The 27412-nt window shown below is 39.3% G+C and overlaps 1 protein-coding gene across 3 annotated transcripts in view; it reads left to right on the forward strand.

Annotated features, from left to right (window-relative positions):
• Nucleotides 1-27412, forward strand: part of ncoa2 (nuclear receptor coactivator 2) — an 84779-nt gene that overhangs the window by 23389 nt on the left and 33978 nt on the right. For all 3 annotated transcript variants that reach the window (XM_084746845.1, XM_084746844.1, XM_084746846.1), the window contains 5 exons: nucleotides 9933-10040; nucleotides 12282-12454; nucleotides 18702-18805; nucleotides 23359-23536; nucleotides 26390-26578. In XM_084746845.1, coding sequence (XP_084602971.1) covers nucleotides 9952-10040; nucleotides 12282-12454; nucleotides 18702-18805; nucleotides 23359-23536; nucleotides 26390-26578 — 733 coding nt within the window. In that variant the 5' untranslated portion in view covers nucleotides 9933-9951. The remainder of the gene's footprint in view (nucleotides 1-9932; nucleotides 10041-12281; nucleotides 12455-18701; nucleotides 18806-23358; nucleotides 23537-26389; nucleotides 26579-27412) is intronic.

A 27412-nucleotide genomic window follows, 5' to 3' on the forward strand; every position in this document is an offset into this window, starting at 1 on the left:
GGCATGAATTGTCTATGGCAATGAATGCTTGATTAATGTACTGTATGTACAATTGCAGAACAAAAACAATGAAGCAGCCAGTAGCAGTCCTTTAGTTAGGGCTGCCCCCGGCTAAAGATTTTCCTTTTTGACCAGTAGTCATCAGTTTAAGCCATTAGTCAACTAGTCATCGTGTTTAAAATACTAACTTAATCATTTAAATATATATTTTTGGGGGCACAAAGCAACCCACCTGTTAAATGTTAGTAGCAACAGGAGTAATGACTCTGAATGTGTCAGAATGACCAGCATTTATTTCAACACACAGTATAATTTCGCACTCAGTCTCATTGTTTAAACCACAGGAGAAACTTTCAACAAAAACAAATACTACGGTCTTAACACTATGAACAGTGTGTGCTTAAAAACTAAGTCGCTTAATTCCAAACCTGCTCCTCCACTGCTTCACTCCTCCTGTCCCCACCTGAACCCGCTGTGTCTTCATCATCCCCAAAGTCAGAGTCCAGTCAGAGACGCTGCAGCATGTAATCCCCTCAGGTGCTGTATTGCCTGTCAGCCTGCTTCCGTTGATCTCAGAAGCTGCATCCCTTTAGGACTGCTAATTGAGCTAACTTGCTAATGGCAGCACAGTAAGGTATTGAGACATTTTCTTTATTGTGACACTGCAATATTCAATATATTGTTAAAAACTTAGTACTGGGTAACCAAATAACTGGGGGTTGAAATGCCATTTAGCCGACTTGTACGTAGAACTAAAACAATTAGTCGATTAATCGATTAGTTGTCAACTATAAAAGCAATAGTAAGTCCAAATTCTCTGATTTCATGTTCTGAAATATGATTTTATTTCTGTTCTCTGACAGTAAACTGACTATCATTGGCTTTTGCACATAACAAGACATTTGAGGATATCATCAAATGATGCATAATTTAATTGAGAAAATGATTAACAGATTAATCAATAAAGAGTATAACTATTATTTGCATCCCTTCTTGTAGGCAAATGATTTAGTGTAAGCTTGAGAAGAAAACAGAGAGTTGACTATATGTGCTTATATAATGTAAATTAGTGCTTTAGCTGTGATGTATATACTAATACAGTCTCTGAGCAGTGACACCCATGGTCTACTGAACACAGCGTCATACACTCAGTGAACCTTCTCTGTGAAAAAAAGGCCCATGACCTATTTTTGTTCCCTTTGTTTCCCCATCTTCCTTTACTCTCTCTACACTCTGATTTCTCATGTTCTCCCCCACCTCGCACTCTGTCATTGATCTGATTCTTCTGTATGTTCACAGCGACATGCCCATCACTCAAGTCTCGTTAAATTCACCCTAAATTCAAGGTTTCAGATTCGCTTTGCTCTTAATCTCTTTCAATCCATCATCGCATTCCTCCCTGTGCCTCTCCCTTGACCCAAACCTAATATCAGAACATCTGGTTCAAGGTAAAGGCAGCTGTCAGCGAGGCCAGAGTTCATTGCAGACCCCCACCCAAGTTGCATTCTGTTGAAACTGATATTGTTTTTAACTACATGTTTGTCTTTAATACCATCTGACATGGTTCCAGCGTGTTTCTGTGTGTTTTGGCTCTTTCAGCACTTCTTCTCACCCTTGCAAATATTGAGATGTAAAATGAGAAGGCGTGAGTCCTCTGGGCCCCTCCCCTGTCATGATTTCCTCTTCAGTTTGGAGGAAATAAATGGCCCGTGTTGCATCCCTCCTGAAGCACTCTTTATTGGTGTGCTCTTGTTCTCCAATTCTCTCTCTGGGGGCCTGTTGTGCCAAGAAGCCATGTGAGGACAGATTACACACCAGTAAGACATTGTTCAGTGCCCCACAGTGGTTTTGCACTTTCTGGAAGGGCCCTCATTATTATAGTGCAGGAGACTTCAAACACTTCCCAGATAGCTTTTGATGCAGTTTAATGCACAGTCATGCCCAGCACTCTGCGAGCTCCACAAGCACTGGGTGTGTCTTTATAATCAAAGCCCTGCTAACCCACATGATTACAGGAATGGCACACTGGCACATGCCCTCTCCCCTTGGCAATCAGACGCCGGTTTTTGTCGTTCCCCCCGCCCCCCACGCATCCGTTTTTTCCCCCCCTCCATTATACTATGACTGGAATGGGTGATTCAGTGTTTTTGAAGGCCCCCCTCTGGTGATGTGCACACAGCCCGGCTCACTTTGTGCGGTTATGGCAGCTGAGTTTTATTAGAAAAACGGTCTAGTAGTAGTAGTTTGATGTAATTGTTAGAAGATGGTGTCACAGCTGTACAGTGGTTGTTTTTTGTTATTGTGTTTTATTTTGTTTTATGAGAAGAAGCCCATTTCAAATACAAATTTAAACAGATGAAACAGATCAAATGTAGAGGAAACATTTGCTTTGTCGAGGGTTCGGTGTTCACATACATATTCTTTTATTCCTATATACATTCAGTGCCCACATTGTTAGATACACCTGTAAAATGTAATGCATTGCAATACAACAGCTCAGCCAAAAATTAATACTTTAATAATAATACTTTAAGTTTTTATTTACACTGCCACAGAAGTTTTAATTTAACTGCATGTTTATTATTGAGGTCGTTGTTTGCATTGGGTGTTTCAAATGTTTTGCCCATTTCCAAGCATGATGGGGGAAGAATATTAGAAACACATGTCAGTGTAATGCAGTCCATTACAACACCACCAAACACTACAGCCTCAATAATAAACATAGTTATATAACAGAATGTATATGTACATAACAAAACTGCTCATTATAAGCTCTGTAAAGTTTGAATATGGACTGTTTTAGATTGTATATGTGTACCTAATAAAGTGGCCAGGGAGTGTATATTACACTATGGAAAATATATGCAAAATTATATGTATCTTCATATCAGTTTAAACAAGTATTTTGTTACTTAATTTAAAAAAGATAATTGGCTATAATTGGCTTTAGTTCATGGGCCACATACAGTCTTTGGCTGTGGGCCAGGCCAGTAAAACCACTGCAAAGTAAAATATGAATGACAGGATCTCCAAAATTTCCCCTCTTTTAGTCTAAATAAAATAGGAGCACATTCTCTCACATTCACAATTAATGAACTAGTCATTACAACACAGATGATGAACAAGAAAAATCAGTGCAGTTTCAACAATGTCTCAGTTTTTTCACATTTCAGCTCCGCGTTTGCAGTCCAAAACAGATCCTGGAGGCTTACCATGGCAGCAGTATGAAAGTCTTGGACAATAACATCATACTGTCATCCTGACTGGCTTTGAGTCCCCCTGCGGCCAACAGCACCATGTTGTCCAGCATCACCGCTTTAGCCCAACTCACCAGTTGGAGAGTACATTTCCCTGGCCATGTGTGTCTGCTGTCGGGTGAAATGTTTTCTATCATGTCATCTGGTGGGCCTCCCAGGTGCAGTTAAAGGTTTAATTTGTTGTGCTTTTGAGGTGTTTATTGCAGTGTGATACAGTATGTCATGTACAGGTTGTACCAGCTGAGTTTGACAGGAGGAAACGTTGTCGTCTGAGCCTCAGCAGCAGCCTCTTGTTGTCTCTGCATTCCCCCCTCGCCAGACTGGTTGGCTCCAGCTCAGTCCTGGAGAGTCTGCTCTTGTGACACCTAAGACATAAGCAATGACACACACCTATGATCACCTCTCCCAAGTGCAACTCGTGCTTTCAAAGTCAATTGATTTTTCAAACTTTGACTTGTATCTTTATCTGTGTGTTGTCTGTTTTCCCTTGTGTGGTTAAATGAGCCGTTTGTTCCTTCGTAAGTTGTGATATATATGGTTTAAGGTAATTATTTAATCTCATCATATTATGGAGGTATTAAAATCTCATTTGTGGTGCATCAGTCTCATAAACAGGTTCAGATATTGGGAAATCATCAATGTTGTGTTGCTGAGGCAATGGTTGTGGGTGTTTACAGTGGTCTAATAACCAAACCCTTCATTTAGCCGCGTGAGTCAGTCACACAGACAGAAGATGAAAACCTGTAATGAAGTGAGAAGTGTTGAGTTCACACTGGCAGGGCTGACCTGTCAGCACACAAATATACAATTATGGTTGCCCTCTTATAAGCGTCTGTTTGCGGGAGAGATGGTGAGAGGTTGGGAGAGTCCGGGTGGAGGTGTTTACTACCCTTATGTAAGAGGAAACCTAAGCTCATCACAATTTCAAAGTAGCAAAACAACTACACGCAAGGCTATCTGCTCAAATAAACCTCGTGACCCCAGCATCATTTCCAGTCTGATCTCCAGTGTGTACTTGCCCAGTGACCGTCAGCCTGCCAGCGCTTTGCCAGCAACAGCAAGCAGTTGGCCAAACAAACTGTAGATAGCAGCTCAGACTTCAAGTGTAAAATACATCTTTTTTTTTTTTAACAGACGGCTGAACTGGCTCATTTTTGTCAGGTGTCATGTTATCTTATGTCATCCTTTGATATTTCCAAAAAAAAAAATGGATGATCTAAGAAATTGTCTGTGTTTTCCAAAAGCAGGTGCCACTTTTTAATATGACTACTCGCTGAAATACCTCCCTTCAGTACTCAATCTCAGTTGATTTCACACAGTCTATGACTAACATAAGGTAGCCTGCAGTGCCTGATGGGCCATATGTCTCAACTTACAATACTAATGAACTAAATGAGCTGACAGCTTGATGAACTGCAAATTTGATAGATGCCTTCCAGAATATGCCAATCAGTCCTTTAAAGTACATAATGAGGTTACTTAACCCAACCCCCACTTACCCTACATCTCTGATATCTGCACACAACGCAGGTATATGAATGGATGACACTCTCATATGCATGCATGAATCCATGCACAGCTTTTAACATGCAGGTGGTGTCACTGTATGCTCATCCAAACCAATAACACTTCATAATAACCATAATTAATAAATGGTTAACTGATTAATTAAACTTATTTCATTGTTAACACTGAACAATAATATTTGTGCAAATTATTAGTAATGCTATTATTTCTTACAAAAAATATTTTTTAACATATATTGTAGAGATCACAATTACATTCTCATGAAATTTGTAAACTAACAGTAAATTGTTGCACACATTACTATTAATATATTACATTATATACAACATACATACTATATAAAGTATTTAATGATAACCTTATTTGTAAACCTTTAGGAAATCATTACATAGAAAGGACCAGATATTTGTAACACTTTATTAATTATTAATAAAAGTTAATTATAATAATAACAATATATATATACTATATATATATAAACTATATTAATAAATAGTTTATAAAGTACAAACATTATTTGGCTGGCATTATAAAGTTGCAACTGATGATTATATTACCTTACAATAACATCATGCATTATTTTCACGCACATCATAATTTAGTTTGAAGCATAGAGCCACTTAACCAGCTGTTGTATTTGATCAGTTGGGAGTGAGAACGGTAAATGGTAAATGTAAAGTTTTAACTGATGATTATAATACTTTAAAATGGTTAATTGATTAGAAATGGTTTAGAGAGTATATATAGACACCATTTGAATGTTTAACAGTGGAAATGTTTATTAATTTACCACTTATTAATGATGTATTTTATAAAGTTAACCAGTTGGTTAGTTTTTTTTTATCCCTTAACACTCTGCTGTATATTAGTGTGTAGTTTACAGTAAATAAGATAAAGTAGGCCACTACATTATAAATGTTCTTCCTTTTTTTTAACTAGACCAACATTTTTCAACCACAGTTTAATCTTAAATGTTGAAAGTCAGTTGAGAATCTCTGCCTGTTTGAAAAAGAGTTAATTTTAATTCATTTTAACAGAGTGGAAAAAGCTGTGGTGCACACAGCAGTACACTTAATATTGAGCTGTGTTGTCCTGCTGTCTTCGCAGCCTCTTAACTGCGTCAGACAGGACTTTTTGTTGTTCTCTGCTTCCCTTTAAATTGCTCCATTTAACGAGGTGAAATTGGTTGTTGTGCCTTTCATTTTCAATCGTTAAGCACCAGAAGATGTGAGTGAATAATTTACATTCACGTGTCATATTGAGGGTAGATTGGTAGACATCATTGTGGACTAAGCTCTGAGCTTTACTTTGGAGCCATAATCGTGATTGTGTCATCATCGACGCCTCCATTATCGTCATTCCTGAATATCACTGCCTTGACGTCACCAGTGACTCAGTGTGTGTTGTGTGTTTTTGAGTCTGTAAAGAAAGGGTTACCAATTTTTTCCAAGCCAAGGACCCCTCACTAGATAGAGAATATACTGGGGACCCAGTCATGTCTGTCCCTTGGTATTATTTAGCGTAGCCCTTTTTTTTCCACTACTACTTATGTGAAAGATATGACAGGCTGTAGAAATATTTGCACCATATTAACACAGAATCCCATAGCATTACATACACACTCATCAAGAGAATGTTTCAATATACATTGATTGTTGATTTTCTTCATTAATCAGTTTATTCTTTGGTCCATAAAATATCAGATAATTGTTCATCACTGTTTCCCAGAGCCCAAGAAGACGTCCTCATTGTCTGTTTTGTCCATAACAAAGATATTCTGTTTGGACTAAAAAGACTTACATTGATTAATCGTTAATCAAACTAGTTTGAATTTATTATGAATCAAGGTATAAAATATATATAAAATGTAAGTCGTAAACATAAAAAGTACGATGGGCTTAGCCTGGGATTTGAGTATGATTAAAGAGCAGGTTTCTTTCATTAATGTGTGACACATGCTGAATATTTATATATTAAGAGATAAAATTTGTTAGATTGTAATATAATCTATGAACTGTTTTATTTTAAAAATCTAAATATTATTCGAACAATGAATCCTTTTATAAAAATAAGTAAATAAATCATTTTTAATAGCATCATCTTTTAAACTAAGGCATCAGGAGACTTAAAAGGACTGCTTGGCAGAGTGCCACACAACCCTGAGGGTCCCCAGACCCCTCTTTGAGAACCACTGGTGTAACAGGCAGCTGTACAGGTTTTTCTCATTGCTACTAAAATGTTTTACGTTTGACAAACAACCTCTTCTGTGTCATCAGAACTGCAGTTTCATAGATCATATTCCATATTGCTAGAATCATTTAGAGAAACAAAGGCTGTTGTGTGTGTTTTGTTTTTTTCTGGAGAGGTTAAGGATGAGATGAGGGTTTTATATAATAAACACAAAAACATTGAAGCAACATGTTACCATTCACATAGTTCCAGGATTACTGGGGCTTGCGAGAGTGTTGGCATGAAAGAGGACCTCTCCCCTAGTGGCCGATGTTGACAATTAACTCTGTGACACAGCTCTCACAGCTCTGTACAGTAAGTGCTAACACCAGTGCCCAGCTGTTTATAGCTGCACAGAGATCCGGGGCATTCTCTAGGATTAGAAATCCCTCGTTGTCTGCCTGTGTGAAGATTGGACCCCCCAGCAACAAAAAAAAAAAAAAGAAAAGAAAAAAGAAACGGCCTGCTGCTGGCTGGGCTGTCTGGCTGTCTGTGTTGGTGTCATTGAGACGTGCCTGGTACTTCCAGTCTCTCTTATTTGTCTCAGCGTACACTGACCCATCATTACTGCCATGTCAAGGAGACGACGGCAACCAATCATATCCGGCCCGGTGGGACGAGCACAACCAATCAGGTCTAGAATCCCCATGGTAACTTGGAAAGCCCGGGCATAGCCAATAGGAACAGAGAGTGCCACTTAGCTATGAGAGTTTAATGGCCTGTTTCTGTTGTCATTAATAAAAGCACATAACCTCTGCTATAGAGACTGTTATAATTTCAGTGGACAGCGCAGCACAGAGCCACGGCATAAAGAGACCCTGATGGCATTCAAAAGAGCCTAAGCAAGGACACATTGTGTTCATTACCTGTCCATACACTGCTCAGCCAATAGTCCTCAAGTCACTTGTCAACAGAACGGTGGAAATGGGTTTTACCCTTCAGAGTCTCCTCTGCCTCTCTGGCCAATCACCACCGCTTTGACTTCATCCATTTGAGCACAGACCCTACCATTAGCTTAAAGTAGGTCACTCCAGGCCAGGAGGGAGCCAGACTCAAGTTTGCATGGTCACTAGCTCCCTTTTTATTATAGCCTGCCTCTGCTAAGCTATGCTACTCCTCTCTGCTCTACATTGTGCTGTGCTGTACTCTGTTTATGCCTTATGTAATGGCTGAGCAGCGAGCAGTGTGTGTCACAGCCGTTTCCATGGTTAGAGTGGCTGAGAGTGTATCACAACACAGCATGCCCCAACCTTGAGCACTGTGCTGGGAGAAAAAAACTTTCTCTAGACCACTTTTTCTGTTGCACTACAGACTGTACTTATATCAAATTAGACAAAAACTAGAAACACCATGTTTTTTTTTTTATCAGCCAGTATTGGACACATTGGACCATATTAGACTTTATTAGAGGGTAATTAGGGACACGTTTCACTTAATTTACAGTATAGTTCTGTTGTAATGTGTCCGGAATTACTCTCTAGTAAAGTCTAATAGCAGTTTAACAGTGTGAAACAATAGATTTTAATTAAGTATAGTTCTGATGTAGTGTGTCCCAAATTACCAAAGTCTAATAAGGGTCAAATAAAGGGTCTAATATTTAATATTTCTAGTTTTTGTCTGTTTTGATAAGCAGTATAGCTTGTTACATCTTATTAGTGTACTATTAAGTTTATTGCGTCTAATAAGGGCATATCTACTTTCTAATAAAGAACATATTATTTCTAGTTTTTGTACAAAGTATTGCTTGTTAGATTTTATTAGTATATTGAAAAATAAAGAGCAACCGTCTATTGTCTTCATAACCCTCTCAAAGCGAAGGGCTGCAGATCACTGATCTTGTCTGAACCAAGAAATTATTTCCATGCATATATATTTTAGATGTCTTTTGCTTTCGAAGACGACAAGTGTTCACATTTTCTATGCAGCAGATATCGTCCTATATTGAAATCCAAGTCCATTAGCCGCCATAAAATTTTGGTGCAGATGATGGTGGTAATTAATAAGACATTACTTTGATCAATAATTGATTGTCTTTCATTTAGTGGCATGAAGTTCAGCCTGTGCTGCTGACTCGCAGGGTAAGAGGAAGAGGAGGAGCAGCATAAAAGATTTGTCGGTGTGGATGCTCAGCATCTGCAGAGAGACAAACTTTCCCAAGTCTCTGAAGGCTCTTGAGTTGTTGTGAATGATTTAGATTAAGAACATAAACTTGTACCATAACCTAATGGCATTTCATCTTGTGTTGCAGTGAAAACCCAAGATAGCAGTGTGTGGGGTGTTGGTAACAGAAACAGCCCTCAGCCAGCTTGTCACTTTGGATACAATAAAACAGTCACAACATGAATTCTTACTTAGTAAAACCTGGTGCTCTGTAGCTTGATTTCAAAGAGCTGACTAAATTATTCTTACATTTAATTTTTGAGTGACATTTACAAACCGCTGCAGGTAAAGCGTCCTCAGAGGTACTTGGTAAACACACACAAACACATGTTGTGATTATAGACCCACTCGGCTCTCACTGCGAGCTGGCTTTGCTTGGTATCGTGTAACGAATGGGTTTTTCTTGGTACATGGTTGAGCGCGCAGTCTGGTGCTGTGGGCAAAGCGCCGTGTTCTCATTTCAGCCTCTCTGGGGAGAGCTGCACCATCAGAGAGAAATGATTGAATCTCTTTCTCCGCTCCATTTTCACTCATTTCTCCTGGAGTGGATCAACCTATGCCCCCAGCACTGGATTGTGTGTGTGTGTTGTATGCAGATGCTCACACACCTACTGTATATATATATATGTGGTTTCCACATAATTCTGCTGTTGGAGTTTGTTGTAGATCCATCGAATGTCACGTGTGTTTTTATATGCTTGTGTCATGCATTTGCATTTCATGAAAGCCTGTTTTTGTCTCTGTGTGTTTATTTTCCAGACGCTGATATGCATTGAGGATGAGTGGAGTTGGTGAAAACTCATCTGACCCTGCCAGGGCAGAGTCGCGAAAACGCAAAGAATGTTCTGCCGAACTTTTAGGACCCAGGTAAGACTTGTACCTCTGGCCAAAAGGCAGACATTTCTCTCTGCTTGGAGACATTTCTACTTGATTTAATTGTATACTCTCAAAAGCGATGGTAAAAGTGTGGGGGACAACAGTGGTTAGCAACTTTGCCTATGCTTTCCAATTCCTCCTGCACCATCTATTACCCAATGTAAGACTATATAACAATTTTTATTCTGGGACTCTACTAGGGTAGCTTTGCACAATTCACAATTTGAAAACATCCTTATTTATCTTATACTGGCCCTTTATGTAGCCCCTCTTTTCACTGAAACAAGCCGCTCCCCACCCAAAAACCCTACTGTCTTCTGATTGGGTAACTTTAGGAAGTCTGCCCAGGAGCTGCACCCACTGCTTGTGAGCACCGCTTCATTACAATGGACACTGCAGAGCGTGGTGTTGGTTGCCAAGTTTCACTGATTACTGTACAAAACACACCTTTACTTACTGATTTTGGTAAGACTAAATTATGTTTCATGGGGAAATTATTTTCTAGTCTTCCCTGTGATGTCTGTGTCTGTTTTAGCTATTTACAGTTTCTTGATGGACAGACAGTTTAATTTGTTCTCAGCAGTTTGCTACATTAGTCGCTTGGCTAGTTAGCTCAGAGATCAGTTTGGCTATGTGAGACTACAACCTCAGTGCTACTCAGCACTGTCCCTCATCCTTTTGTTGATGTGTTTGATAGGATATGACAGCTGAAGTAACCATAGTAACATAGAAGATGATATGGGGCACTTAATTTGATTAATTAGTTTATCAGACCATAAATGAGACAAGGATTAAGTTGGAGCAGAGTGTTTCTGAGGACTTATTACTGTACACAAGCCCACAACTTTTTAATATCATTCACTGATTTTGGTGAAACTGGATCATATTTTATGGAGGAAATTTTTTCTGGATTTCTCTCCAGCTGCTCTGGCGCTCAACTTTTGGTGATTTATGGAGTTTCCTGATGAACAAAGTGTTCCTTGTTATTAGCGGTTTGCTAGTTTAGCCGCTAACTGCTAGTTAGCTCAATGCAGCTGACTCTGCCTGAGCTGTGAGCTTAAACACTGGGGGAGTACAAAGCTAACTACCAGTAGCGATTAACTAGTTTAACAACAAGTAAAAATACCTGTCCACCAGAAACTCTGATGTCTCACGGCTGCTCAGCTCTCTGTGATTTACAGAGAGGAACCATAAAATATGTAACTTTCCCTCATAACTGAAAAGACATATTAAACACGAACATAATCCTGAGCAGAGCGGTCGAGCGAAGACAGTCTGACTGGGTGGGTGTGGTATGATGTGCCTGGAGCAGATGACCAAACAAAAAAAAAAAAAATCCACAACGATTTAATGTCAACATGTCATTGATAGTAAAAAGTAAATATTGCAAACGCAGTCTGAAACCTTGACATTTTGCTCACAGGGGTTACTTTTATATACTTTTACCTCATTATTTGAGACTTTGGCCACAATTACTATGAACATCCATCAGTGTAACATTATATATGACAGAAAATAAGGGAAAACATAATGGGTCCTCTTTAAAGTAAAATCAAGCTCCAGTTACTTATACCCTGAAATACTGTGTGTAACATTGCCCCAGTAGTTGCAGGAAAGGCTGTATGTTATTGTGGCAGCTGACCCTGGAGAACCGTTGAAGTCTGTACAATAAATCTGCATAATTCATCTTCAGATAACCACTCAAGAATGAGGCTTTTCTTTATTGATGCACTGCTCCGTGTTGGCACAACGGAGAGGCCTGGAGATATATTTCAAGCCATACGGAGAATAATTGACCCTAGCTTTATCTCTCTTCTCTCCCATGCCAAGGTTTACAGTAGATGTTGTGGACTTTGTTGTCATTTGGTTGCTATGAAAATAAGTGGGCTCCTCAGTCAACCTTTTGATAGTTTTGTTTCTGCTCTGCTCCTGGCTCTTTCTTTACCGCCTTTTTATACTGTCATTGTGGTGCCATTCCAATGCCTTTGTTGTCATTGTATATATACAAAGAGATTCACTGTGCTGTATCAAGCTGCAGAAAAGGAATAAATATAAATGTAAGATAAACATGAAATATAAAATAAATTGAAGCTAAGATGGATAAAGCATACATACATTTTCCCCCACTTGATCCTCCTTTCCCCCCCCCCCATGCTTTTTATCCCTTCTGCTGTTACCGTCTTCTTCACTGCTTTCATTTTCTCACTCCTGTGTTCTCTTTGTTCTCCATAGTCCAAAGCGGAGCAACGAGAAGCGCAACCGCGAGCACGAGAACAAATACATCGAAGAACTCGCCGAGCTGATCTTCGCCAACTTCAACGACATCGACAACTTCAATGTCAAGCCTGACAAATGTGCAATCCTGAAGGAAACTGTGAAACAGATCAGACAAATAAAAGAGCAAGGTACAACCCTTAATGTTTTGACACTTTCCATGTCTGTTGAAGAGAGGTGATGGGTGCTTAAGTACGAGAGTGAGAAGAATTCTGTGTTACCAGATTTTTCTGAAGCATTTAATTCACAATATGTGTTCACCTACACTCTTTTCCCTCAGTATTTTACGACATCCAGCCTATTTAAAATATACCAAGCCTAGCCTGAGTGAGTATGTGCAAATGGAGTTAACACTGCTTTGATTTGTAGCTTTTTATTCAGTGAATAAGGTGCTAGAATATCATGAATATGCTCAGGATGTTGTTGTGGTTTTAAGGCTCCAGCATTAACCACAAGTGCCACAGGTGGCACTCTGTTGGCAGAAGCATCTGATTTGATTGCATAAATATTATGGTTTGGGATCTGCTCCACACACAATAATTGATGTTGTTATTAAAGGGCAGCACCATTGATTTAATGTTCCCTCCATCGCTTCAGCATATAATGTGGATGAACCAGAGCAGTTTTTGTGTTGGCTGCCGATCTTTCCCACTTCCATCCTGAGCCAGAACATCAGGCAAATGGATCAGCCTGCTCAGTTGTACTTGCCAGCTTCTCCTTTTTAGTAGTCTTTAGCAATTAGTTGAGGTCTGTTTATATGTCGGATTTACCAGATGAAGATCAAGGGAATCCCAATTTGTTTGTTTTTTTTAAACTTCTTTTAGGTCCAAATCAGTGCTAATTTTGTTGACTACTAATTTTAGTCATAGTTTTCATCAATGACAAAAACAAAACAAAAACTAAACAAAATTTAGTAATTTATGATTACAAAAACTATAAAAAAACTAAAATCTAATGACACTTTCAACAACTAATAAAAACAAGAAAAAATGTTAGGGAAGGACGAGCTCTTTGTGTTTTAGGGAGTTTACATGCACACAATGCACTTGCTGCATGTCTAAACTTTTGGGAGAAAGAGAAAAACAGACTTACAGATATATTTCACATTTGACGTCAAGGAAAACAAAAGCCTTTGTAAACTGTGTGGTGCAACAGTCAGTGGTAAAAATGCAACAAACTTGAGGCGACATTTGCAGACGAATCATTCGTAAATTCATGCAAAGGACAGCGTACTTAAATGTTTTTGTTTTTCAGCTAATGTTACTTTAGCATCTAATTCAACTTGGTGTGTTTTTGGTACAATACAAGCTAAATGAAACTACCACTGTCCTGTACAGATAAAAGAAGTAAATTACCCAGAGTTCCTAATATTCATCATAAATTACAAGATCGATTGACACACTAAAGATAATAAGTTGGGGGTCAACAATAAGGATTGCTCATTATTAACATGTCATGTCAGACTATAAATCAAGTAACACACTTGCCCAACCGTGCAAATGGTAAAAAAAAAAAAAAGAATTAAACTTGATTTGATAGTCGATTAATGGCGATTTCCTGCTTTTCTCTGTTCATTATCTTATTAAACTAATATCTTTATATGTTTGACTGAAAAATCAAGACATTTAAAGACTTTGAGAAACTGGGAAGGACCTTTTTCACTATTTTCTGACATTTTATAGATGTTGCTGCCCTAGAATTATACATGATGGTTAACTTCAGTCTTTATTGTCATCTGTCAACCTCTAATAAATAGAACAACATTTGTACAGGAGCAAGCAGAAATTCACTGTATCAGAAATCTACTTGCCAACCAGGCAAGTGAAATAAACATTAGCAATAAACACTGGAAGTGGAACATTTCCCCGTTCTCACATTTAAACAAATATGTCACAAAAAGAAGAATGCATGCTTGAAGAAATGTAGTATACTTCATGTTAGATTTATGATAGGCCAAAGGAGAGGAAATGAAATCTACTGGTGATTTTTTTTTTTTCTAAAAACCTTAACAATTTAGAGGACTAAACTTTGATTAAAACTGAATGCCAGTTTTTAGTCAAAAGACTGACTAATACTAAATCAAAATTTACACCGGTCCAAACATAGCTAAAAAATCTGCAACTTTCCTCAGGTAGATATAAAAGAAAATACTAAATTGTGAATAAGCTTGGACAAATGCTACAAGAAAAGCAGCTGAGTGACTGGTAGACAAAGAGTGGCACACTCGAGGTACACATGAATCAGACCGGCTGCTGATGTCATCTTGTTTTACGTGACTCACAAAGCTGAGCGTTATGTAATAGTGAGCAACGGGATGCAAAAAATCACACACACAATCTCTGGCTGCCGTCTGTCCGTCCCACTCCCTCTCTCTTTTTCCCTCCCTCTTTTTTTTTTTTTCCTTACACTAGGCGAGAGTGATATCCCCTGCCTGCTTCTGAAGGCATAATTGTGTTTGTACAGCGACCACCGAGGGAAGGGCTAAACAGTCCCTGCTCCTCTGCTTTGTTCTTCAGACCTCAGTGGCCACCTTTTTCACGCTAGCATTGAGAGCTGCCGCGCCTCATCTCGCACAGTTCAGAGGGCCAGCAATTTCAGCAGCCACTTATTTTTTCTCACTGCACTTGTTGTTGCACTGAAAGCTCATTGAGATGTCTTGATGCTCGAAGTAGATCATTTTACCGTCGTCAGTTGTTCTTTTCATAGCACCTCATCTGTCAGCTGTTTAGTGTTCCAAGGCTCTATAGGATTGTTTACGGTGCACAATCTCTGTTTCTATAAGCCTGTTATTGTTTTTCCCTCCTGAGAGCATCGTCACTGTGTTAAAGATATTCTCACTTTATGGTGACATTACTTAATGTATTAAATTACACTAATGTGACTTAATAACTCTCACTGATTGGTATCACAGCCCTGCAGAGAAGTGCAATGCAGCAATGATGGCCTTTGAAAAAGTGGCCTCCTACTGAAAGCTTTTAATTCATCTCTGTTTGTTCCTGTCTTGCTCTCTGCATACATTTTGCTAATTGAAATCAGGGTGGAGTTCTGTGCCTCACACAGGTTTGGCTTGTTTTTTTTTGCCAGCTTGTTGCATCTTAATAGACAATATGTTGAGTAATGATGAGATCTTTATAGCACCCATAAAATAATGGCATAGCCAAGAGTTTTATAGCTTTTTTTACACCTAAATGCTCACTCTTGCCAACACAGCTTTGTAATAGCCAGTAGCTGCTGAGCTGCAGTTAGTAGAGAGTTTAGTACATTTTTATTTATTATACATGTGAGAAAAATGTCAATACACTGAGTATTAGATGTTCAAATTAGAGTGGAATAAAGGAGTAGTATATGGTAGGAGTGTTGTTATATCAGCATTGACAACAACTTAGATTTCGAAAATGATATACTGATGTCATGTTAATAATACACGTAATATTGTGTGAATAATCCAGTGTTTCTCAATACTGTACACACTGTATGCTCACTCCACCTCCCAGTACGTTTGTAATTCATTTGCCAGGAAAAAAACAAAATACAAAAGGCCAAGTCAAAGATAATTTTACCCTTTTTTTTTCTATAGTTATTGCAATAATATTGTTATTACAGGTGGGAGGAAAAAAATTATTTTCTTAATTATTAGGATTATTTCTTTTTTTAACTTTTCCTGAATTGATTTTTGAATTGCTGAATTTATTTATTTTTCCTTTGTATAATTAACAAGCAATTTGTCCATTAGCTCAATGCTAACAAATTATGGGAACTCCCATTAATGTGCTAAGAGAAATTAGCACCATGACCACAGCAATATTAATGATACATTTTACTACATGCTTAATATAAAACAATATGTGTGCTCATACTTTCAGGCATATATTTCCTCTGTTTAGTGGAAATAAACTGAAAGCTGCCAACTTCACATTGTTAACTCAGTCTGCTGAAAGAAAGACATGTGAGGTCTGTTGTTTGTGGAAATATGAATCATAATATTCACTCTCTTAGACAGTTGATAAAAGTTGAATAATAGAGTACACTTTTAGTATTGAAAAAAAATTAATCGTACTGAGTTGTGATATCAAATCGCGATACTTAAAGTTTGCAATACATATATAATCAGCATCCAAGTATAGTGATGGTATTGAATTGTGAGACAAGTGTGGCATCCCAGCCCTCATTGTTCTTGTGAGCTCTTTCGACCACAGTCATCATGTAGTGAAAATCTGATATTGTGACAGCCCAGTATATGGCAAACATCTTGCTAGTTACAGATTTTATCACAGTTACCAGTCGCAACCCTCAGAAATAATCAGTCCCTTTCTGTATCTGTGGCACGACTCTGCAGACGGACAGAGAGCCAGTGAGGGCCGCATTGACATTGAGTGATGGGTCTGTACCCAGGGCAGCTGTGCTGGTATACTGGGCCCCGCTGGGCCTGGAGAGGTCCTGCTGATGCACACATCATTAATGCTGAAAGAGATGAATGTGGGTCTGTGCTGTGTTGCACGAGCCCACAGAGCAGGAGGGGAAACCTGCATTTGTGTCAGTTTTCACACGTCTACACCCAAAAAAAAACTGAAAAAAAAGAGACGAAGGACATGATTTTGTTTGCTTTTCACCACAGCATTCTCTCACCATATGGTCAGCCCTCTTTTTGGCATGGTGCGACAGTTAAATGTGTCCCCCCCCAACAAGCCCACTCATATTCCGCCTCTCATCATCATCTCCAAAAGTAGGGCAGCCTACGCTCTGAACATAAGGCTTCTCTGCATGGTTATTAACCCAATCACTCACATGGACAAATGCACAGCACCATAGTGCAGGTACAGGAGCTTACAGGATACTCTGATTTTAAGTCCTATGCAAACCAATCACATAATCATAAAAGTAAAAGTTTTGTTTCAGCTTATTAGGCCAAGGATTCAATGGTGTTGTGTTTGAGTTTGAATCATCAGTGTGTAGCTGGTCAGACTGTTGTAATTGTGTTTTGCCAAGGTCTAGCTTGGTAATATTAGTCAGACCATATGTACCTGTATGTGCAACAAGCTTTACTCTCTATATCCATACTTGGAAATCCAACAGGAGTGTGAGCTCACAAGGAGACCCTGCCAACTCACGTTATTTGAGAAAGGCAGTCCGTATGAAAAGGGATGCTACCCCTGGCTAAACAGTAGCAATGCTGAAGAGCTCTCCAAGGTAAAATGTGGTTCTGTAGGAACAGTTCAAAATAAAGTGCCTCAAAAGATGCCTTGCAATTTCTTTAAAAAAACAATAGACCAGCTTAAAGATTAAACCACAGTGTTTTGTAGAGCAATTCGTTGTCAAGGTCAGTGGTTCCCAAATTTTAGCGATGGCAGTTTTTTTTTTTTTCTTTACAGGTAAACTTAAAATGTTTTACATTAAGCAACAAAATATGAACATAAGAAAATAGGTAACTGTAGCAGTCACTCAACGCACATCAAACATACCACATAGAATTAATATTACTAAAATATGTAGTGAATTCATGTAACGCCTACATTTATAAACTGATAAGTAAACCGACAAGCCATGAATACCAAATGATTTTAAACTGAAATTGATACAGGATGTGTTGAGTTTATCCTATTGGACATATACATGATAAAGTCAAAAATAGTTGCTTTCTTTTGTTTATTGAGACATTTATTGGATCCCCATTAACCACAACGGAGGTAAACATACAAGTAAATATTACATGATAATTTAAAGCAATTTCAAATCTGAGGAAAAAGGAGCTAAAATTACAGAAGACAAATAATAACAAATTAACGCCAATAAATACTAATGACATAAAAATGACAATGGCAATAAGTCAGCAATAGTCAATGTATACAGTGATTGGAAAAATAAAGTGAAAAATGGTATGTGATATGCAAGTTCTGTTAGTTTAAAGAAAAGAGAGCTTTATGATCAACTTTTTGGGTAAATATTTCTAAGGTCTTCTTTGACCACATAGTAACAACTTGCTGCTCTGGGACCAGCAGTTGGTTGCGCACTGTCAGTGTTTCCATAATAGCCTTTTTTCTTTTTTTTCATGCCAATGCAATCCGTCCAGTGGCTGCCATCAGCGTGGCAGCTGCGTGCTCGGACACTCATTTACAACAACCTCTCACTCTGCTCGCTGTTTAGTGCTTGGGTTTGAGCCATGGCAACATATTTTGACAAAAGGGACAAAATGTTTGCTTTGTGCCCGAAAAGATACTTGTTAGAAGTCTTGTCAACAAGTGACCTCTTTTAAAGTATGTGGGTCAATGTCAGGGGGAAAAACAGATCAGTTGTTCTCAGTTTTTTTTTTTCTTTGACATGCATGTTTCTGTGTGTTCTCTTTTGCGTCTAAATTTTTGTCACTGACTTTCCTATTAACAGAAAAAGCTGCAGCAGCAAATGAGGAGGAGGTGCAGAAGGCTGATGTCTCATCAACAGGCCAAAGTGTGATTGACAAAGATGCCTTGGGACCAATGATGCTGGAGGTGGGTAGAGTGCCTTCTCTTGCTTATTCACAGTGTCGTATCGAAATACCACACACTGAACACTCCAAACACTCATAGGAACGCTCTCACAGGATATACTCTTCTCTTTAAATCATGATTGGTATATAATGAAGAGTGCTATCCACAGAGAACAATCGCAAATGGGCCAGTAGTGGTTGTGTGTGAGTGTAGCTGTGTGGTGTAAAAGCTGCCAGCGTCTTGTATCTGCCCCGGATTGGCTGTAAATCACCGAGTGGAGCAATGGCCTCGTTGTCCTGTGGAGGGCCACTGAAGTGCTTACGTATAATGGGAAAGAAAGCAACAGCCTGGCGAATGAATCAGTCCATTGAGCCCATCCTCTCACTCACTTCCTCCCTCCCTTTCTCTCTCTTACTTGTTCACTTCTCTTTTCTCTCTCCCTCCCTCCCCATCTTCCTTTCATTCGCCTCTAGATCTGTCCTGTCATGGAATATTTATAGCTCTCCTGGTCCAGCGTCACTGAATCGACATACTAACTCGTGGCTAAATATAGCCCGGTGCAGCCTGCATGCTTTCCCATCTGTCAGTAGCCCCAAAACACAGCAATCGGCCATTCACACCCGCTCTTTGCTCTAGCCACAGCCCCCGTCAGCCAGCACGGGCTCATTACAGGATGCTCTGAGGAGAATGGCCGTCGGCAGGAAATGCACCCACGCGCCCCATGACCCTCCTCCAAGGCTTGCTGCCGCCCACTCTTTCTGCGAGCGCAGGAAGACGGAGAACGCCAAGAAAAAACATTACTGCACTGTTGTTTTAACCTCCTGCGAGCAAGTCTTGTTCTGTCACATGACTGCATGGCATATAGTTTGCATTCCTGACAGACTGCTCCGTATGTTTGCTGTTGTGCGGCCTGACAACACTAGAGACTAGGGCTGAGGATGTTTTGAAATACAATACAGGTGCCAATACGATGCCTGATTTTCAATACTTTGAGAAATATGAACATGTTTCTTTCATTCAACAAAAGAAGCTAAGGTTGTCCAATGTTATAAGAACTTTGCTTTGGAAATGGTCAAAATTTGCCAAATTATTATCATTATCATCAGGTCCTCATTGGTAGTCAGTGTACTACCAACAGTAGATGGCATTTGGCACATCACCACAGAGAGGAGTACTGGCACTGACATTAAGCAATGACAGGGTCAGCAGCAAAGGTCTTTTAGCCACTTAAAAAAAGGTCCACCTAATATAGTGTATATACTATATAACCTATATTATATATATAGGTTATATAGTTTATATATAGTATAGTTTAAGTGTACGCTGTATACACTCTATAGGCAAAATGAGTAATTTTACCTCATAGAACACAGGAGTTGCTGGTCCACTAATGCCTCATGTACACTTAAACTGATCTTTTTTTATTGTAAGGACCTTTTTTAAGTGGCAAAAATACCTTGTTTCTTCTCCTGTCCACAGTGGTTTAATATTTAGCTTCCATGCTGTTACTCTCCTCCGTTTCTCCTAACTGGGGTCTGCTGACTGACATCTACTGTAGGTAATACAATGACTATCAATAAGTACTTAATAGAATTCGAACTATCCGTTTTACATCGGTAGAGATATCATTAAAAACAAAAGCTTGTGACATTTGATGTCAGATTTACGTACTTGACAGTTTTTGACCCTCAGCGCTACAGACATTCTTCTTCTATAACAAAATAGTATTTAGGGTCGGCACTGAGCTCTAGCCGAGACTTGTTAAATTGTTTATTTACTAAGACAGTAATGATTTGGCAGGCAGCATGTTGAGCAAGAATTTATGTGAAGAGAGCCCTGTTTTGCAAAGCACCAGTATCATGTCATAAATAACTGTAGCACCCAGGAGGAGAGGGGAGTCGACATGACCCTCCTCCCTACGCTATAACAATTCATAGCCTACTGTACATTGCTGTGGGAGGTTAAAGCATTATACAGTCATATATCAAGACAATAGGCTAGCTGCAAAATAGAACATGAGCATGGAGAGTCTGGTGGCTCAGAGCATATTTATTTAGAGTATATTCATATGTATTAGCTTGAGTCGGCCCTACAGTGTATATTTAATCAGGGCATTGTAAATTGAGGTATTGGCTAACAGCATTATGCAAGAGTGTCTGGAAGAAGGCAAGAGTTGGCACTGTGGAGTGTTTGCTCTGTTTCTGTTTGCCCTACTTGTCCAGTACATGGCCTTTCTTCACACTGGGTGCACTTGCACAACAGTGTTGCATTTTGGAACTGCTCCGCTTCATGCAGTGATAGATGAGATCTCTTTAAGTCTATTTTCAGCCTGTGCTGCGTTAATGCAGTGATGTGATCATGTGTAACCTGCGACGTATTAATTTGCCGCACCCCAAAATTTAGCCTGCTGTATGTCATACAGGGTAGTTACAAAGACGGCCAGTAGATCCATTAAAGAGATAGTTTGGATTATTTGACGTGGGAGTGAAGTGGGGTAGTATGAGGTACTTATCAGTTGTCAATCGGCAAGATAAGGTATTTTAGCCACTAAAAAAGATTAACCTAAAAAAGAAAAATGCACGCTATATTTACAATATTTTCACTACTTTGCAGTCAGACAGCTGTTTCAAATGGGAAATCACCTTTTTATAAGCAAAATATCACTCTCTCCAAACCAACCAAACTCTATAGGCAAAATGAGTGATTTTGAATCAATTAAAAAATCAGTTTTACCTCCAGAATACAAGAGTTGCTACCGCTTCCTCAGTCTGTTTGATTGTTTGTGGTTCTGTGTGACTTCAGTGATCCCAAACTATACTTTTTAAAACACTGAAGTCCCACGATAACACAAGCAAACTAACGGATCAAGGCAGCGATAGACCAGCAACTCCTGTTTTCTGTGATGTAAAATTACTGATTTTGTCTATGGAGTTTGCTTGGTTTGGAGAGAGTCATGTGTGTCTCATGTAAATGCGTGAAATGTTCTAAATATAGCACACACTTAAACTGATATCGATTTTAAGTGGCTAAAATACCTTTCATTGCTGACCCTGTTCACAGCAGTGCTTTGCTTAGCTTCTGTACGCCTCTCTGTTTCTGCAAACTGGGGGTGTCCTGTCTGCCATCTCCTATAGTTAGTACACTGAGTATAAATAAATACCTCATACAGCCCCACATTAAATAATCCAAACTATCATTTTTTCAAACTCAGCATACCATTTGCTATAAATGCATGTAATGCAAACTGTGTGTGTGTGTGTGTGTGTGTGTGTGTGTCTGTGCCGTGTGTGTAGGTAATGATTATTTAAGCAGAGGTGTGGCGCAGACACCTTGGCAGGAGTCTCTTGTCTCTTATCTTGACACTAGATTTTATAGCTTTACAACCAGCAGAATTCCCTTTTTTTAAGGGCTCTGGGTGATTTGATGGCCTAATTGACACCATCTTGTCTGTAATGGCTGACCTGGGGCTGTATTCTTTCAATTAAGTGCTCCTCCTCCTCCTCCACATCCTCCAATCTCTGCAGGCACATGCTTTTATCCTATTTCTATCAGACATGCTGATGTTGAGTGTCTGTAGGAGTGATGGAAGCACACACTGTACTAATCACCTGCTCTCAAGTTGTAAATGTGCCACATATTACACAGTTTGATAAGACTGATGCCAAAATTTCAGTGCTTTATGTTCATGTCAGCTGATCACAGTTGGGGTTGGAATCTCCTGGCACCCCAACAATTCAATTCTGATTCAGAGAGTTATGATGTAATTCTAAATGTTTCAAAGTTTATCTATACATTTATTTTTTCACACTGTGTGAGTACTTGCTACTTTTAAATGCAGTGTATTTTTGATGATCCATAATTAAAATAAACAGATGAATTTAGTTCTCTTATCTTTTATTAACAAGTTGCTTACAGTCGGGCGAAAAGCCAAAATGCTCAGTGCGTTAGCTTTTAAAGTCAGGGTGCTGATCAGATTGTATCCATCTGTAGTGGCTCATGCCCAGCCATCCTCACCAACGGTAGCCAAGCTTAAAAGCTAAACATGACGCACGTGTTCACATCCGTCCCCTGGAAGCTAAGGAGTGTACTGCTGTGGACAGGGTCAGTTGCAAAAGGTAGTTTAGCCGGGTAAAAGAGGTCCACCTAAAAAATTAACATCAGTTTAGGTGTATGCTGTATTTAGAATATTTCCAATAGTTTTGTCCAACTTTTTTTCTAACAGGCCATTCAGCTACTTGCAAAGCCCTGGAAATCCTGTTCATGCACCAAATTTAGCTTGTGTTGTTGAATGTAAGAGTTTCAAACGAACAGTAAAACTATCTCAATAAACTATGTGTGGGGGAAGCATATCAGGGTCGGACAAGGCTTTTAATAACCTATTCAGCTGCAGTGTTATTTCTATTAGCAGCTAGTTATCAGCCAGTATTAGTGAGAAATACAGGTGGTCAAACATATTTTTACTCTCCTGTTTCTCACATTCTATTTTTCATTTCAGATTTGTTCTGTTCCCGTATAAAAAATTAAAGAAACAAACTCGAACTGCTGTTATGTTTTTCTCCCTTTTACCCCTCCAGGCCCTGGACGGCTTCTTCTTTGTGGTGAACATGGAGGGCAACATCGTGTTCGTGTCAGAGAATGTGACCCAGTACCTGCGCTACAACCAGGAGGAGCTGATGAATACAAGTGTCTACAGTGTGCTGCATGTCGGTGATCACGCCGAGTTCATCAAGAACCTGCTGCCCAAATCTCTCGGTTAGTCTCCAGCTCATTTTCTCTGCCGGTCTGTCATTCGCATCTTTCTCCAGCTTTTTTTCCTACCTGTCAGTTTTCTGTCTCGCTGTGTCACTTGTGTTCCTCGTCTCGCTGTTCAACGCCGCATGTATGTCCTCTATGTTGCATCACCCCCCCCTCTGCTTATAACTTAGCAAGCTCTCGTTTACAGTCTGGCCTCATCTCGTGTGCTTCTTCTGTCTCTTAACACCCTCTTCTTCTCTTCCGCTCAGGCAGGTATGTTGTAGGTGTTGTTTGATAGTGATGTCAGTTTAATTAAAACGCTAAAATGTTTACGGTTCCTTGGTTGTGAGAACACTTGCTGATACAAAGCGTTATGTAAGCTTTATATGCAGAGTTGGCACCGAGCGCAAAACCCTATAGGTTCTTCATTTTCTCTTTTGCTGATGCTCAGCCCAGACTTTTGCTCTCGCTCCTCTCTTCTTCTTCCTCCCTCCCTTTTCAGCTAATTAACTTCCTTTTTCGGCGTCTCTCCCCTGTCAGCAGCATCGCTCCCTTCCTATATTCTCATCCCATGCCCTTCCTTCCCCTTCTCTTCACTTTGTGTGTTATTCTCACCCTCACCAAGTTCCCATTTTTGTGTTCTCGCTTTTTCCTATGCTCCCTGAAAAGCATTGTCTTCATCCCTGCATTGCTCATCTCATGAAAACAGGCTATTTATTTCCATGAGACAGACGGTTTGCCTTCCTCAAGTTTTCCCCTCTTCTTTTCCCTCCGTCTCCTTTTTTCTCTCCTCTCTTTCTCTTTTCCTCCAAAGGATGCACCTGAACGCAAATACATTATTCTGGAAAGCACAAATAATGCAATTTATCCAAAAATACTCATTATTGTTAATTAAAGTGATTTGCTATTAAAATGTAACAAAATAATGTTACAAGGACTACTTTTCACTTAAGTATTTTTTATGCAATTACATAATTTTAATATTATAATTTATTTTTGTAACAAAATTTTTTGTTGGTGAAAGTGGGAACACAGTCCTTTTCATATTGCCATATATTTTTTCCATATTTTTACTGTAGCATCACAACTCTGTAAAATAAAATAACAAAATAGTTTTTTAATGAGGGAAAAAAAGATTACAACAAAAAAGGATTAAAATAAAAGCAAGAGAGAGATGAAAAGTACAGTATGAAGACTTGAAAATATATAGAGCTATAACATTTATAAATCGATTATTAAAGCAACTACAGGGAGTTTTTATCTGGTTATGAAATGGTCTCAATTTATTAGTGATGCCTCTATATGACCCACACAAGTAAACAGGACCGTCCGTGAAAAGATGGGCTATTTCTGTATAATTGTTGTTAATGCTTGCCACTGAATCGAATTCTCTGTGAAACCAGTTAAAATGTGCCTGTGTTTACATTTTCCCAGCCAAAGTTACAGCACAGTAGTAGTACATGACGAAGTACATAAACCAGAAGAAGAAGCAGGGGGAGTTTTTTATTTAAATACATTTTTTGTTTATGATAATATACTTTGTGGTTGTTATGGTGAAAACACTGCTGCTTTCGTCCACAAGGGCCTAAAAGATCAACGAAATATGAAAGTTGTAGTTTTAAATTAATCACCAACTTTTTTGATAATAGATTTCAGTTTTTTAAATTCAGTTTGATTACCTTTTTAAGTAAAAGAAAAAAAAAGGTCTAAATTCTTTCATTCCAGTTTCTTAAGTATGAATGTTTTCTGGTGTATTTGCTCCTCTGTGACAGTAAACTGAATATCTTTGTAGTGTGGGCAAAATAAGACATATGAGAACATCATCTTGTGCTTTGGTTTATAAAATGTCACAAAATAGTGTAAAATGTTGACTAGTGTTTTGCAAACGACTGACTGACTGATTGATTGAGGAATATAATCAACAGTGAAAATCATTAGTTGCAGCCCTAGACATATCAGAATCAATTATATGCTAATATTTAATTGTTTTGATGCTTCATTTCCAATGAATATTAAGCTGGAGAGTAAATTTTATCGTGACTTCTGGTACAAACCACGCCCACTTCCAACCTTCTGTCTGAATACACATACAGAGAAAGATAATTTTGTTGGTTAAACGGATACACGTTCATTACCTCCACTCTTCCTCCACATCCTACCTGTCTGCATAAGAGGTGATTGTAATGTATGTCAGTGTACCCCACCAGGAGCTCTTTCTAAGTCCCTTCTCCTCTTCCTCTCCGCTCCTCTTCTCTCCTGGTGCTCCGGATTGAGGTCTGAGTGCCCAGCCATCTGGGTGGGGGAGCAGCACGGAGCGGAGTACCCTGGAAACGATCAGTGGGCTGTGTCCCAGATACTGGGAGATTATCAATGCACTGAATGAGATCACAAACCAGATGGAGTGTGATGGGAGTTTGAGTTAAATGAGTTGTGTGTGTGTGTGTGACTGTACATGTCTCTTTCTTTTTTGTGTGTGTGTACGTGCGCGTGTCCATGTGTGTTTGCTCGCGCCTGTGTAAGTGTTGGAGAGCAGAAGAAAGATTGGCAATGATGTTTTAGAGGACATGCATATGGAGGCCTGGCTGTGATGCATGGCTGTGGATAGATGGCACAGGGCTCCGGGTTCCAACTGCTCATTATGACTGATCTCTACCCAGCAACCGCTCTCTCCTTTTTTACACTTTTTCCGGCTTCATTCTCTCTGTCTTGCTCTCATTATGTCTTTCACTTGCAGTGTGGTAGCCTCTCTTGGCCCAATCTCCCTGTTTTGTTGTGCAGTTTTTGGCTGCGGTAAAATTCATCAGATAAAATCCCTCAGAGAACCACATTGTAAAATTTCCCTTGCTTCTTCCGTTTTTCCCTTCCCTGTAGTGAACGGCGTCCCGTGGTCCAGCGAGGGTCCGAGGAGGAACAGTCACACGTTCAACTGCCGAATGCTGGTCAATCCCCACAGCGAGAGCCAGGACGAGCCGCACGAGCACGAGCCTCAGCAGCAGAAATACGAGACCATGCAGTGTTTCGCCGTTTCAGAGCCCAAGTCTATCAAGGAGGAAGGAGACGGTATGCAAGGAGGGAGGGGAGATAGTGTGGGAAAAGGGAGGTGGAGGATCATTTGACACTAAAGTGGTGACCCGACAAAACAACCTTGGGAAAGATTAGTTGTGGGATCTCTTTAAACTGCTTCCAGTCATGTGATACATAGAGTACCAGTCATGATTTTGACCCAGTCATATTTTAATGTTTTTAATTAAATTGAAGGCATAGTTTGCACTATTTAATGTAGGGTTTTACAATAGATCCCAATTGGATCTATCAGGGAAGGGCACCAGCTGTGAGTAGGGTCAGCTACAAAAGGTAGATTAGCTAGGTAAAAAAGGCCCACCTAAAAAATCAATATCAGTTTAAGTGTATGCTATATTTAGAAAATTTCTGCCACTTACCTTTGCTGTTATTCAGCCCTTTCCCCGCAGGAAAGCACCACTATATAAGCCAAACGTGAAATTAGTAATTTTACCTCGCAGAACACTGGAGTTGCTTGGCTACTGCTGTTCCAAATGATCTTTTTATAATTCAGAAGTCACACAACTTATTATGTGGTTAAAATACCTTTTGTTACTGATTCTGTCCACAGCAGTATATTGATTAGCTTTCATGCTCGTACTCCTCTCTGCCTCTCCAAAACTGGGGGCGAGCCAGCCGCCATCTGCTGTTGGTAATACACCGACAGTACCTCAGTAAACCCGCTTTAAATAAACCAAACTATCCCATGTGAGCAATTGTAAAATTATAGAATAGAATAGTGAATTGAGAAATGTTTGAAACATTAGTGATTAGGATCTCAGAGCTTGCAAATTAATGTCCTGAAATGACTGAAAAGAGAATCTGTTACGATTG

The sequence above is a fragment of the Lutjanus erythropterus genome, chromosome 21, assembly GCF_056507025.1.
Source record: "Lutjanus erythropterus isolate fLutEry1 chromosome 21, fLutEry1.hap2, whole genome shotgun sequence".
In the NCBI taxonomy this organism is placed as follows: Eukaryota; Metazoa; Chordata; class Actinopteri; order Lutjaniformes; family Lutjanidae; genus Lutjanus; species Lutjanus erythropterus.